Here is a 15,439-nt window from a genome sequence, read left to right on the forward strand (position 1 = left end):
CAGAGATAGGGAGGGGGTGTAGGGCTGGAGGGGGTTACAGAGATAGGGAGGGGGTGTAGGGGCTGGAGGAGGTTACAGAGATAGGGAGGGGGTGTAGGCGCTGGAGGAGGTTACAGAGATAGGGAGGGGGTGTAGGGGCTGGAGGAGGTTATGGAGATGGGGAGGGGGTGTAGGGGCTGGAGGAGGTTATAGAGATAGGGAGGGGGTGTAGGGGCTGGAGGAGGTTACAGAGATAGGGAGGGGGTGTAGGGGCTGGAGGGGGTTACAGAGATAGGGAGGGGGTGTAGGGGCTGGAGGAGGTTATGGAGATGGGGAGGGGGTGTAGGGGCTGGAGGAGGTTATAGAGATAGGGAGGGTGTAGGGGCTGGAGGAGGTTACAGAGATTGGGAGGGGGTGTAGGGGCTGGAGGAGGTTACAGAGATAGGGAGGGGGTGTAGGGGCTGGAGGAGGTTACAGAGATGGGGAGGGGGTGTAGGGGCTGGAGGAGGTTATAGAGATAGGGAGGGGTTGTGCAGGGACTGGAGGAGGTTACAGAGATAGGGAGGGGGTGTAGGGGCTGGAGGAGGTTACAGAGATAGGGAGGGGGTGTAGGGGCTGGAGGAGGTCACAGAGATAGGGAGGGGGGTGTAGGGTCTGGAGGAGGTTACAGAGATAGGGAGGGGGTGTAGGGAGCTGGAGGAGGTTACAGAGATAGGGAGGGGGTGTAGGGGCTGGAGGAGGTTACAGAGATAGGGAGGGGGTGTAGGGAGCTGGAGGAGGTTACAGAGATAGGGAGGGGGTGTAGGAGCTGGAGGAGGTTACAGAGATAGGGAGGGGGTGTAGGGGCTGGAGGAGGTCACAGAGATAGGGAGGGGGTGTAGGGTCTGGAGGAGGTTACAGAGATAGGGAGGGGGTGTAGGGAGCTGGAGGAGGTTACAGAGATAGGGAGGGGGGTGTAGGGGCTGGAGGAGGTTACAGAGATAGGGAGGGGTGTAGGGAGCTGGAGGAGGTTACAGAGATAGGGAGGGGGGTGTAGGGGCTGGAGGAGGTTATAGAGATAGTGAGGGGGTGTAGGGGCTGGAGGAGGTTATAGAGATAGGGAGGGGGTGTAGGGGCTGGAGGAGGTTACAGAGAGTACTCCCCTCCCAGACCGATCTCGTGGCACATGCCGAAGCTGGGGGGGGGGGGGGGTTTGAAGACCACTTCGAGTCACCCGTGACAAAATCAGTCGCCCAGAATCGAAGGCAATTGAATCGCAAATCGGAGTTTAAATCCCGCGATTACTAAGTGATGTGGGACTGTTTGGGCAGACGGGAAGCTGGGAGGGCGATGATTAAGACCTCGCTGGTGGGTTCACGGTACGGGCGGGGTATTGGGAGACGCCCTGCGGGTGGGGGGGGGGGGCGGGGGCAATCCTCCCCGGCTCCCAGTCGGTTAACCCAGTTAGTCCCGTTTCCCTATCCCCCTCTGTCCCCATGCGACCAATTTATCTCCCTCCAGCTCGCGCCAATTTCCTCGGAAAATTATTCGCCCACCCGCCTGAGGGCAACAGGCTCCACGGCACTCCACGCCACTCACCGGGCACGCAAAGCATCTTCCTCGCTACCCTCCACCAACCCCCGCAACCCCCCCCCCGTATCTCTCACCCAAAACGTTTGTGTCTCTGCTGAGCTGGGTGTAGAATAAACTTGTTGAGGGTAAAAAGCGGGTTGCTGTATTATCCCTCCATCATACACTACCATCGGGTATTGACACACCCCTCTGTCAGAACCCCACCCCCTCTACCCACATCTCTCACCCCAAAACATAAGGGGTTTGTTTTTCCACTGACTTGGGTGTAGAATAAACTTGTTGAGGGTAAAAAGCAGGTTGCTGTATTATTCCTCCATCATAAACTGCCATCGGGTATTAACATATATTTCTGTCAGAACCAGATGCGCCCTACACGCGCCCCCCCCCCCCCCCCCACTCTCCCCCCTCAATATTCTTCGCTCCAAGGCAAATAACACCCCTCCCCCCCCTCGTCCTGGACTCGCCCACAAGAGGAAGCTTCCCTTCCGCCTTGTCGAGACCGTTCAGGATCTCACCTAATGGCTACCTTGAGATGTCCCGCAGCCCAGATCCTCCTGCCCCCTTGCACACTCTCAGACCCTTGTCCCGGACAGGATCACCTCAGTCCCATTTCTCTGCCCCCGTTCCACCAGCCCCCCCCCCCGGCCGGGAAGGTCCCAGCAGGAGGGGGTTGGCGATCGCTCATCCTTGCTTACCGTTTGCAGGTCCCATAGCCCCGGCAGCGGCTCAGGGGCACCTTAATGACGCAGCCGGGAAAGCCCACGAAGAGGGCGTGGTGGTCCTTGTCCAGCTCCAGACCCAGGATCCTCCTGTCTTCACCTTTGACACTGCATCTAAGATGGCGGACAGAGAGCGAGCGAGAGAGAGAGAGAGAGAGAGCCAAGAGGTGAAGGGTTGATCGCTGGGTTTTGGGAAGTCAGGTCCGTTCCTTACCCAAACGGGCCACGTCTGCGTAGCTCAGCTAGAATCACCACAGTGCAGGAGGAGGCCATTCGGCCCATCTGCACTGACCCTCCGAATGAGCACCCCACCCAGGCCGACTCCCGAGACCACCTCTATCCCTGTAACCTAACCTGCACATCTTTGGACACTGAGGGACAATTTAGCACGGCCAATCCACCTAACCTGCACATCTTTGGACACTAAGGGACAATTTAGCACGGCCAATCCACCTAACCTGCACATCTTTGGACACATAGGGACAATTTAGCACGGCCAATCCACCTAACCTGCACATCTTTGGACACTAAGGGACAATTTAACACGGCCAATCCACCCAACCTGCACATCTTTGGACACTAAGAGACAATTTAGCATGGCCAATCCACCTAACCTGCACATCTTTGGACACTAAGAGACAATTTAGCATGGCCAATCCACCTAACCTGTACATCTTTGGACACTAAGGGACAATTTAACACGGCCAATCCACCCAACCTGCACATCTTTGGACACTAAGGGACAATTTAACACGGCCAATCCACCCAACCTGCACATCTTTGGACATTAAGGGACAATTTAGCATGGCCAATCCACCTAACCTGTACATCTTTGGACACTAAGAGACAATTTAGCATGGCCAATCCACCTAACCTGTACATCTTTGGACACTAAGGGACAATTTAACACGGCCAATCCACCCAACCTGCACATCTTTGGACACTAAGGGACAATTTAACACGGCCAATCCACCCAACCTGCACATCTTTGGACACTAAGGGACAATTTAACACGGCCAATCCACCCAACCTGCACATCTTTGGACACTAAGGGACAATTTAGCACGGCCAATCCACCCAACCTGCACATCTTTGGACATTAAGGGACAATTTAACACGGCCAATCCACCCAACCTGCACATCTTTGGACACTAAGGGACAATTTAGCGCGGCCAATCCACCTAACCTGCACATCTTTAGACACTAAGGGACAATTTAGCACGGCCAATCCACCTAACCTGCACATCTTTGGACACTCAGGGACAATTTAGCACAGCCAATCCACCTAACCTGTACATCTTTGGACACTGAGGGACAATTTAGTACGACTAATCCACCTAACCCGCACATCTTTGGACACTAAGGGACAATTTAGCACGGTCAATCCACCTAACCTGCACATCTTTGGACACTAAGGGGCAATTTAGTACGGCCTATCCACCTAACCTGCACATCTTTGGACACTAAGGGACAATTTAACACGGCCAATCCACCTAACCCGCACATCTTTGGACACTAAAGGGCAATTTAGCATGGCCAATCCACCTAACCTGCACATCTTTGGACACTAAGGGACAATTTAACACGGCAAATCCACCTAACCTGCACATCTTTGGATACTAAGGGGCAATTTAGCACGGCCAATCCACCTAACCTGCACATCTTTGGACACTAAGGGACAATTTAACACGGCCAATCCACCTAACCTGCACATCTTTGGACACTAAGGGGCAATTTAGCACGGCCAATCCACCTAACCTGCACATCTTTGGACACTAAGGGACAATTTAACACGGCAAATCCACCTAACCTGCACATCTTTGGACACTAAGGGGTAATTTAGCACGGCCAATCCACCCAACCTGCACATCTTTGGACACTAAGGGACAATTTAGCACGGCCAATCCACCTAACCTGCACATCTTTGGACACTAAGGGACAATTTAGCACGGCCAATCCACCTAACCTGCACATCTTTGGACACTAAGGGACAATTTAGCATGGCCAATCCACCTAACCTGCACATCTTTGGACTGTGGGAGGAAACCGGAGCACCCGGAGGAAACCCACGCACACACGGGGAGGACGTGCAGACCCCGCACAGACAGTGACCCGAGGCCGGAATCGGGAGGCAGCAGTGCTGAGCCACAGCGCCGCCCCGCCATCCATCGCAGCCCCACCTGCTCCCCTCAGAACACGAGGAGGCCGTTCAGCCCCTCGAGGCGAGAGTCGCCATTTAGTCAGGTCGGCGTTCCTGCGTCTTAACTCCCATCTCCCCACCTCGGTTCTGTAATTCCTCAGGTGAGCTGCCTGACGATTGGCTGCCCAATGGCCCCCCCCACCCCCCCCCCCGCTCTTCCTCCCCCCACCATCTCCCCTTGACCTCCCCGCAGGCCTTGCTCCTCCTGCCCCACCCCCTCTGAACCGTCCCCGCCTCAGTCTCCCCTCACTCACTTCCCGGGGTTGTAGACCTCCATCTCCTCCAGGACCAGGCCGTCCATCGACGACCCCGGGTCCAAGCGGGGCAGCACCTTCAGGAGAGTCCCATCCTCCGAGCCCACAAACAGCACGGTGTAGTTCTGATAAGGACCGGCCGCCGTGTCCGCCACGATCTGGGTCAGCTTGGACCTGAGGGGTGGGGGGGGGTGGGGGAAGGGGGGGGGGGGGAAGAGAGAGAGAGAGAGAGAGGGGGGGAGAAGTCCAACAAGACGGCGAGGGTTAACACTGCGTGTTCAGGCTGCCATGTGTGTGTGTGTGTGTGGGGGGGGGGGGGTCCGGGGTCACGTGTAGGCCATGTGATATGGTACGAATTAAGTGATGGCATGATGGGAAAACTGGTCAATGGGAAGACTGGTCAAAAATGTTTCATAGAATCTACAGTGCAGAAGGAGGCCATTCGGCCCATCGAGTCTGCACCGGCTCTTGGAAAGAGCAACCAACCCAAGGTCCACACCTCCACCCTATCCCCATAACCCAGTAACCCCACCCAACACAAGGGCAATTTTGGACACTAAGGGACAATTTAGCACGGCCAATCCACCTAACCTGCACATCTTTGGACACTAAGGGGCAATTTAGCACAGCCAATCCACCTAACCTGCACATCTTTGGACACTAAGGGACAATTTAGCACGGCCAATCCACCTAACCTGCACATCTTTGGACACTAAGGGACAATTTATCACGGCCAATCCACCCAACCTGCACATCTTTGGACTGTGGGAGGAAACCGGAGCACCCGGAGGAAACCCACGCGCACACGGGGAGGACGTGCAGACTCCGCACAGACAGTGACCCAAGCCGGAATCGGACCCGGGACCCTGGAGCTGTGAAGCAATTGTGCTATCCACAATACAAGAAAGACTGAAACTCCTCATTCCAGCTCCCCAGGCCCAGGTAAAGAATGCTGCCCTAACCATCTTCAGACTAGTCTGGCCGTAGGCCAACTCTGCATAACTTGAAGTCTGAAAAGATCAGCGAGGGTCGAGCCATTCCAAAACACCGGACCTCGGCAACTCCTGATAAAACTAACTCGTCATAACCCAGGGCTGTAGGAATTAAACAAGATAAATTCAGGAAGAAATAATTCTATTCCGACCTTTCAATGTTCCCTCCGAGGACTAAATAATGGTATGAGTGATATGACCAAACACGGTCTGGTCTATGCTTCCGTTTGTATTTCCGATCAAACTCCTGACCATACTGTTGTCACACAATCTTGATAATGATAATGTATAAATATTGAGCTAATTCTCCGCGAAAGCGCAGAACTTGTGAAAGACTCAGCAGTTTTGTTGACTGCTCTCTGGCTTCAAGTTTCAGCCATTACTGCAGGCAGATGTTTTCGAAAATAAAGCTTGTTATTCTGTCTTAACGAGTGTGTTGTATCTTTCTACTACAGAAGCGGGAAAATGTTGACTTTGACAGCCAAACCAGGGTAAGGTCGGCAGATTTCCCTCCCTGAAGGGGAGGTTAGCGAACCAGATGGTTTTTTTTATTTTTATTAACGACCATCAACTTCATGGTCATCATTCAGCTTCTAATTCCAGGGCGGGATTTTCCTCGTGAGGCAATAAAACCGCCTTCATTCCGGGAATCAGCCGGGTGAACTCTCTCGGAGCCCCTTCCGATGCGAGTGTATCCCTCCTTAAATAAGGAGGTCAAAACTGTATCCGGCGCTCCAGGTGCCATGTACAGCTGTAGAAAGGATTCCCGATTTTTATACTCCATCCACCCCATCTCTCCCGCCTCACAATAAAGGCCAACATTCCATTAAATTCCGAATCGCCCGCTGTATCGGCAGACTAATGTTTTGTGATTCATCCACCAGGACGCCCAGGTCCCTCTGCTCTGCAACTTTCTGCAAGCTCCCTCCATTTAGATAATTTCCCGCTTTGCTAGTCTTGTCGCCGAGGCGGACAACACGGCACTGCCCCCACGTTACGCATCGACACGGGCTCCTAGGCTATGGGCGGAAGACGAGAGTGAGAAGACGGTGCAAGCACGGAGGTGTAGGTACACCCACCGCGCTGTTAGGGAGGGAGTTCCGGGATTCTGACCCGGCCACAGTGCAAGAACGGCCGATATGTTTCCGAGTCGGGATGGCGAGCGGCTCGGAGGGGGAACTTGCAGGTGGGGGGGTGGGGGGGGGGTGTTCCCCATGTGTCTGCTGCCCCCCCTCGTCCTTCTCGATGGTAGAGGTGGCGGGTTTGGAAGGTGCTGTCGAAGGCGAGTCGCCGCGGTGTGTCTTGTAGACGGTGCACACGGCTGTCGCTGTGCGTCGGCGGGGGTGGGGGGGGGGGGTGGGGGGGTGGGGGGGGTGGGGGAGTGAATGTCGGCGGTTAGCGGGTCGATCGAGCGGGGCTGCTTTGTCCTGGATGGTGTCGAGCTTCTCGAGTGTTGTTGGGAGCCGTTGGGAGGTCAAAGTTTCAGGAGGTCAAGGTGCAGGGAGGTGAAGGGCTCAGGAGGTCAAGGCTTCAGGACGTTATGGGTTCAAGACATCAAAGGTTCAGGCGGTCAGAGGTCGTAGAGGTCATGGGTTCAGGAGGTGCCCCTTAGGATTACCGCTGAGTTGTCCGTTTGACGTCTTCCACCTCCCGCCAGCACCTCCCTCCCCCAAAACCCCACAACGTCGCCTTACCTGCCAATGGTTCTAGTCAGCCAAGGCCTCTCCATAATCGGCGAGACAGCCTCGTCCAAGAGAGGGTGCGACTTGATAAAGGAGAGACTCTCATCGGGGAACTCGTTGCTGATCTTGAAAGCGTCTGCTTCCCCGTGTCCTGCACAATGTCCGGGCCTGGGAGTCAGGGACAGAGAAGACGGTCAGGTCTCGCATTTACTGTGGGGGGGGGGGGGGGGGGGGGCACACCCTCCCCTCCCCCCCCCCCCCCCCCACCCAAGGCCATTCCACACCCCCTCAAAAAATATATATTTTCCACGCGGGGCACAAGAGAGCCACAATCTCGGCCCCAGGTCTCGGTTTGCTCGCTGGGGAAGGCCCCTAAAGGCCACTCAAACCCCCCCAGGAAAATATAGTTTTCCATGCGCTGACTGCACAGCCATAATCTAGGCCCCAGGTCTCGTTTTGACCGCTACAGGGAAGGCCCCGAAGCCCTCAAGGCTGCCCGACAACCCCTCCCCACCTCCTCAAAAAGTCAATTTGCCTCGCGGGGACTGAGAACCACAATCTAGGCCGCAGGCCTCGGTTTGGTTGCTAGGGAATGGCGCAGGCCCTGGAGGTAGTCTGGTGGGTAAGGGGGTGACACAGAACTTTCCCGCCCAGCTTTACCCCAGCCCCAAACAAAGATTTCGAAGGCTATGGGGAAAATTTAGGGAAAATTTAATCAAGGCAGAATTTCCCAAACAGGTTACAGTGGCCAGATGGGAGGGACGGGGGGCTCAAAGGAGAACGTTATCCCAAAAGGTTCTTTATTTTCTTTATTTTAGCGAGCATATATGGGACAGACAGCACGGCAGGATGTTTGTAAAGTGTCGGCCATCTTGAGTTGCAGGCTTTTCGCGAGGTGGTCATTGTCCAATATTCTTCAATTTCCCCCACCCCCCCCCACCCTCGCCCGATGGTCCCCTCTGGAAGGACATCCGCCAACCGTGCCTGCCCCCACCGTCACCCCGACCCAAACACAGACGCGGCAGCCGGACTAGTGTCCACAGGAGGGGCGAGATTCCCCGACCCCCCCCCCCCCCCGCCGGGTCGGAGAATCGCCGGGGGCTGGCGTGAATCCCGCCCCCGCCGGTTGCCGAATTCTCCGGCACCGGAGATACGGCGGGGGCGGGAATCGTGCCGCGCCGGTTGGCGGGCCCCCCCCGCCCCCCAGCGATTCTCCGGCCCGGATGGGCCGAAGTCCCGCTGCTGGAATGCCTGTCCCGCCGGCGTGGATTAAACCACCTCTCTTACCGGCGGGACAAGGCGGCGCGGGCGGGCTCCGGGGTCCTGGGGGGGGGCGCGGGGCGATCTGGCCCCGGGGGGTGCCCCCACGGTGGCCTGGCTCGCGATCGGGGCCCACCGATCGCGACCCGGGCCTGTGCCGTAGGGGCACTCTTTTCCTTCCGCCTTCGCCACGGTCTCCGCCATGGCGGAGGCGAAAGAGACTCCCTCCACTGCGCATGCGCGGGGATGCCGTGAGCGACCGCTGACGCTCCCGCACATGCGCCGCCCGGCGATGTCACTTCCGCGCCAGCTGGCGGGGCACCAAAGGCCTTTCCCGCCAGCTGGCGGGGCGGAAATCAGTCCGGCGCGGGCCTAGCCCCTCAAGGTGAGGGCTCGGCCCCTCAAGATGCGGAGGATTCCGCACCTTTGGGGCGGCGCGATGCCCGACTGATTTGCGCCGTTTTTGGCGCCGGTCGGCGGACATCGCGCCGATTGCGGAGAATTTCGCCCAATGTTCCAGAAGCGGTCAAAAAGCGAGCTCCCGGCTCATTCCCAATGGCCGATGGAGATTCCCGAGGAACTCAGGTGGCACGCTGATGGCGTGGAGGAGTGGGGTCTGCCAGTGTTAATAGTGGAGTGGGGGGTTGCCAGTGCTAACGGTTAGTTGGGTAGCACCATACCTGGGGCTTGGCACCCTGTCTCCCGGGACAACTGACCAGGTGGACTCGGTTGACCTCTGTTCCTTAAAAGGTCCGTTGAAGGCGGATTGGATGTCATCCATGTAGAACGCACATACGGCCGATCCTGGGATACTGCGGGGCAGAGGACCCCGTGTTAATAATGACCCATCAGCAACACACAACTGTGCAGAATACCACCAAATAACCTGCTCCCCAATTGACAGAGAACCAGGAAACACATTGGCTGAACAAGGTCATATTGGAACAGACAGCACTGTCCCCATCAAACACTCCCAGGACAGGTACAGCACGGGGTTAGATACAGAGTAAAGCTCCCACTACACTGTCCCCATCAAACACTCCCAGGACAGGTACAGCACGGGGTTAGATACAGAGTAAAGCTCCCTCTACACTGTCCCCATCAAACACTCCCAGGACAGGTACAGCACGGGGTTAGATACAGAGTAAAGCTCCCTCGCACTGTCCCCATCAAACACTCCCAGGACAGGGACAGCACGGGGTTAGATACAGAGTAAAGCTCCCTCTACACTGTCCCCATCAAACACTCCCAGGACAGGTACAGCACGGGGTTAGATACAGAGTAAAGCTCCCTCTGCACTGTCCCCATCAAACACTCCCAGGACAGGTACAGCACGGGGTTAGATACAGAGTAAAGCTCCCTCTACACTGTCCCCATCAAACACTCCCGGGACAGGTACAGCACAGGGTTAGATACAGAGTAAAGCTCCCTCGACACTGTCCCCATCAAACACTCCCAGGACAGGTACAGCACGGGGTTAGATACAGAGTAAAGCTCCCTCTACACTGTCCCCATCAAACACTCCCAGGACAGGTACAGCACAGGGTTAGATACAGAGTAAAGCTCCCTCTACACTGTCCCCATCAAACACTCCCAGGACAGGTACAGCACGGGGTTAGATACAGAGTAAAGCTCCCTCTACACTGTCCACATCAAACACTCCCGGGACAGGTACAGCACAGGGTTAGATACAGAGTAAAACTCCCTCTACACTGTCCCCATCAAACACTCCCAGGACAGATACAGCACGGGGTTAGATACAGAGTAAAGCTCCCTCTACACTGCCCCCATCAAACACTCCCAGAACAGGTACAGCACGGGGTTAGATACAGAGTAAAGCTCCCTCTACACTGTCCCCATCAAACACTCCCGGGACAGGTACAGGACGGGGTTAGATACAGAGTAAAGCTCCCTCTACACCGTCCCCATCAAACACTCCCAGGACAGGTACAGCACGGGGTTAGATACAGAGTAAAGCTCCCTCTACACTGTCCCCATCAAACACTCCCATTACAGGCACAGCACGGGGTTAGATACAGAGTAAAGCTCTCTCTACACTGCCCCCATCAAACACTCCCAGGACAGGTACAGCACGGGGTTAGATACAGAGTAAAGCTCCCTCTACACTGTCCCCATCAAACACTCCCAGGACAGGTACAGCACAGGGTTAGATACAGAGTAAAGCTCCCTCTACACTGTCCCCATCAAACATTCCCGGGACAGGTACAGCACGGGGTTAGATACAGAGTAAAGCTCCCTCTACACTGTCCCCATCAAACACTCCCGGGACAGGTACAGCACGGGGTTAGATACAGAGTAAAGCTCCCTCTACACTGTCCCCATCAAACACTCCCAGGACAGGTACAGCACGGGGTTAGATACAGAGTAAAGCTCCCTCTACACTGTCCCCATCAAACACTCCCAGGACAGGTACAGCACGGGGTTAGATACAGAGTAAAGCTCCCTCTACACTGTCCCCATCAAACACTCCCGGGACAGGTACAGCACGGGGTGAGATACAGAGTAAAGCTCCCTCTACACTGTCCCCATCAAACACTCCCAGACAGGTACAGCACGGGGTTAGATACAGAGTAAAGCTCCCTCTACACCGTCCCCATCAAACACTCCCAGACAGGTACAGCACGGGGTTAGATACAGAGTAAAGCTCCCTCTACACCGTCCCCATCAAACACTCCCAGGACAGGTACAGCACGGGGTTAGATACAGAGTAAAGCTCCCTCTACACTGTCCCCATCAGACACTCCCGGGACAGGTACAGCACAGGGTTAGATACAGAGTAAAGCTCCCTCTATACTGTCCCCATTAAACACTCCCGGGACAGGTACAACACGGGGTTAGATACAGAGTAAAGCTCCCAGTACACTGTCCCCATCAGACACTCCCGGGACAGGTACAGCACAGGGTTAGATACAGAGTAAAGCTCCCTCTATACTGTCCCCATTAAACACTCCCAGACAGGTACAGCACGGGGTTAGATACAGAGTAAAGCTCCCTCTACACTGTCCCCATCAAACACTCCCGGGACAGGTACAGCACGGGGTTAGATACAGAGTAAAGCTCCCTCTACACTGTCCCCATCAAACACTCCCGGGACAGGGACAGCACGGGGTTAGATACAGAGTAAAGCTCCCTCTACACTGTCCCCATCAAACACTCCCAGGACAGGTACAGCACGGGGTTAGATACAGAGTAAAGCTCCCTCTACACTCTCCCATCAAACACTCCCAGGACAGGTACAACACGGGGTTAGATACAGAGTAAAGCTCCCTCTACACTGTCCCCATCAAACACTCCCAGGACAGGTACAGCACGGGGTTAGATACAGAGTAAAGCTCCCTCTACACTGTCCCCATCAAACACTCCCAGGACAGGTACAGCATGGGGTTAGATACAGAGTAAAGTTCCCTCTACACTGTCCCCATCAAACACTCCCAGGACAGGTACAGCACGGGGTTAGATACAGAGTAAAGCTCCCTCTACACTGTCCCCATCAAACACTCCCAGGACAGGTACAGCACGGAGTTAGATACAGAGTAAAGCTCCCTCTACCCTGTCCCCATCAAACACTCCCAGGACAGGTACAGCACGGGGTTAGATACAGAGTAAAGCTCCCTCTACCCTGTCCCCATCAAACACTCCCAGGACAGGTACAGCACGGGGTTAGATACAGAGTAAAGCTCCCTCTACACTGTCCCCATCAAACACTCCCGGGACAGGTACAGGACGGGGTTAGATACAGAGTAAAGCTCCCTCTACACCGTCCCCATCAAACACTCCCAGGACAGGTACAGCACGGGGTTAGATACAGAGTAAAGCTCCCTCTACACTGTCCCCATCAAACACTCCCATTACAGGCACAGCACGGGGTTAGATACAGAGTAAAGCTCTCTCTACACTGCCCCCATCAAACACTCCCAGGACAGGTACAGCACGGGGTTAGATACAGAGTAAAGCTCCCTCTACACTGTCCCCATCAAACACTCCCAGGACAGGTACAGCACAGGGTTAGATACAGAGTAAAGCTCCCTCTACACTGCCCCATCAAACATTCCCGGGACAGGTACAGCACGGGGTTAGATACAGAGTAAAGCTCCCTCTACACTGTCCCCATCAAACACTCCCGGGACAGGTACAGCACGGGGTTAGATACAGAGTAAAGCTCCCTCTACACTGTCCCCATCAAACACTCCCAGGACAGGTACAGCACGGGGTTAGATACAGAGTAAAGCTCCCTCTACACTGTCCCCATCAAACACTCCCAGGACAGGTACAGCACGGGGTTAGATACAGAGTAAAGCTCCCTCTACACTGTCCCCATCAAACACTCCCGGGACAGGTACAGCACGGGGTGAGATACAGAGTAAAGCTCCCTCTACACTGTCCCCATCAAACACTCCCAGACAGGTACAGCACGGGGTTAGATACAGAGTAAAGCTCCCTCTACACCGTCCCCATCAAACACTCCCAGACAGGTACAGCACGGGGTTAGATACAGAGTAAAGCTCCCTCTACACCGTCCCCATCAAACACTCCCAGGACAGGTACAGCACGGGGTTAGATACAGAGTAAAGCTCCCTCTACACTGTCCCCATCAGACACTCCCGGGACAGGTACAGCACAGGGTTAGATACAGAGTAAAGCTCCCTCTATACTGTCCCCATTAAACACTCCCGGGACAGGTACAACACGGGGTTAGATACAGAGTAAAGCTCCCAGTACACTGTCCCCATCAGACACTCCCGGGACAGGTACAGCACAGGGTTAGATACAGAGTAAAGCTCCCTCTATACTGTCCCCATTAAACACTCCCAGACAGGTACAGCACGGGGTTAGATACAGAGTAAAGCTCCCTCTACACTGTCCCCATCAAACACTCCCGGGACAGGTACAGCACGGGGTTAGATACAGAGTAAAGCTCCCTCTACACTGTCCCCATCAAACACTCCCGGGACAGGGACAGCACGGGGTTAGATACAGAGTAAAGCTCCCTCTACACTGTCCCCATCAAACACTCCCAGGACAGGTACAGCACGGGGTTAGATACAGAGTAAAGCTCCCTCTACACTCTCCCATCAAACACTCCCAGGACAGGTACAACACGGGGTTAGATACAGAGTAAAGCTCCCTCTACACTGTCCCCATCAAACACTCCCAGGACAGGTACAGCACGGGGTTAGATACAGAGTAAAGCTCCCTCTACACTGTCCCCATCAAACACTCCCAGGACAGGTACAGCATGGGGTTAGATACAGAGTAAAGTTCCCTCTACACTGTCCCCATCAAACACTCCCAGGACAGGTACAGCACGGGGTTAGATACAGAGTAAAGCTCCCTCTACACTGTCCCCATCAAACACTCCCAGGACAGGTACAGCACGGAGTTAGATACAGAGTAAAGCTCCCTCTACCCTGTCCCCATCAAACACTCCCAGGACAGGTACAGCACGGGGTTAGATACAGAGTAAAGCTCCCTCTACCCTGTCCCCATCAAACACTCCCAGGACAGGTACAGCACGGGGTTAGATACAGAGTAAAGCTCCCTCTACACTGTCCCCATCAAACACTCCCAGGACAGGTACAGCACGGGGCTAGATACAGAGTAAAGCTCCCTCTACACTGTCCCCATCAAACACTCCCAGGACAGGTACAGCACGGGGTTAGATACAGAGTAAAGCTCCCTCTACACTGTCCCCATCAAACACTCCCAGGACAGGTACAGCACGGGGTTAGATACAGAGTAAAGCTCCCTCTACACTGTCCCCATCAAACACTCCCAGGACAGGTACAGCACGGGGTTAGATACAGAGTAAAGCTCCCTCTACACTGTCCCCATCAAACACTCCCAGGACAGGTACAGCACGGGGTTAGATACAGAGTAAAGCTCCCTCTACACTGTCCCCATCAAACACTCCCAGGACAGGTACAGCACGGGGTTAGATACAGAGTAAAGCTCCCTCTACACTGTCCCCATCAAACACTCCCAGGACAGGTACAGCACGGGGTTAGATACAGAGTAAAGCTCCCTCTACACTGTCCCCATCAAACACTCCCAGGACAGGTACAGCACGGGGTTAGATACAGAGTAAAGCTCCCTCTACACTGACCCCATCAAACACTCCCAGGACAGGTACAGCACGGGGTTAGATACAGAGTAAAGCTCCTACTACACTGTCCCCATCAAACACTCCCGGGACAGGTACAGCACGGGGTTAGATACAGAGTAAAGCTCCCTCTACACTGTCCCCATCAAACACTCCCAGGACAGGTACAGCACGGGGTTAGATACAGAGTAAAGCTCCCTCTACACTGTCCCCATCAAACACTCCCAGGACAGGTACAGCACGGGGTTAGATACAGAGTAAAGCTCCCTCTACACTGTCCCCATCAAACACTCCCAGGACAGGTACAGCACGGGGTTAGATACAGAGTAAAGCTCCCTCTACACTGTCCCCATCAAATACTCCCAGGACAGGTACAGCACGGGGTTAGATACAGAGTAAAGCTCCCTCTACACTGTCCCCATCAAGCACTCCCAGGACAGGTACAGCGCGGGGTTAGATACAGAGTAAAGCTCCCTCTACACTGACCCCATCAAACACTCCCAGGACAGGTACAGCACGGGGTTAGATACAGAGTAAAGCTCCCTCTACACTGACCCCATCAAACACTCCCAGGACAGGTACAGCACGGGGTTAGATACAGAGTAAAGCTCCCTCTACACTGTCCCCATCAAACACTCCCGGGACAGGTACAGCACGGGG

At 54.9% G+C, this 15,439-nt stretch overlaps 1 protein-coding gene across 2 annotated transcripts in view; it reads right to left on the minus strand.

Annotated features, from left to right (window-relative positions):
• Positions 1-2,242: 2,242 nt before the first annotated feature.
• Positions 2,243-15,439, minus strand: part of LOC140402969 (semaphorin-6D-like) — a 1,151,034-nt gene continuing 1,137,837 nt past the window's right edge. The window contains exons 11-14 of one of the 2 annotated variants that reach the window (XM_072490618.1): positions 9,339-9,470; positions 7,411-7,566; positions 4,725-4,898; positions 2,243-2,384 (exon numbers count right to left, since the gene is read on the minus strand). In XM_072490618.1, coding sequence (XP_072346719.1) covers positions 2,243-2,384; positions 4,725-4,898; positions 7,411-7,566; positions 9,339-9,470 — 604 coding nt within the window. Of the gene's footprint in view, positions 2,385-4,720; positions 4,899-7,410; positions 7,567-9,338; positions 9,471-15,439 lie in introns of those variants that run through there. The other variant, XM_072490619.1, reaches the window with a different exon arrangement.

This window comes from Scyliorhinus torazame, chromosome 26, assembly GCF_047496885.1.
Source record: "Scyliorhinus torazame isolate Kashiwa2021f chromosome 26, sScyTor2.1, whole genome shotgun sequence".
In the NCBI taxonomy this organism is placed as follows: Eukaryota; Metazoa; Chordata; class Chondrichthyes; order Carcharhiniformes; family Scyliorhinidae; genus Scyliorhinus; species Scyliorhinus torazame.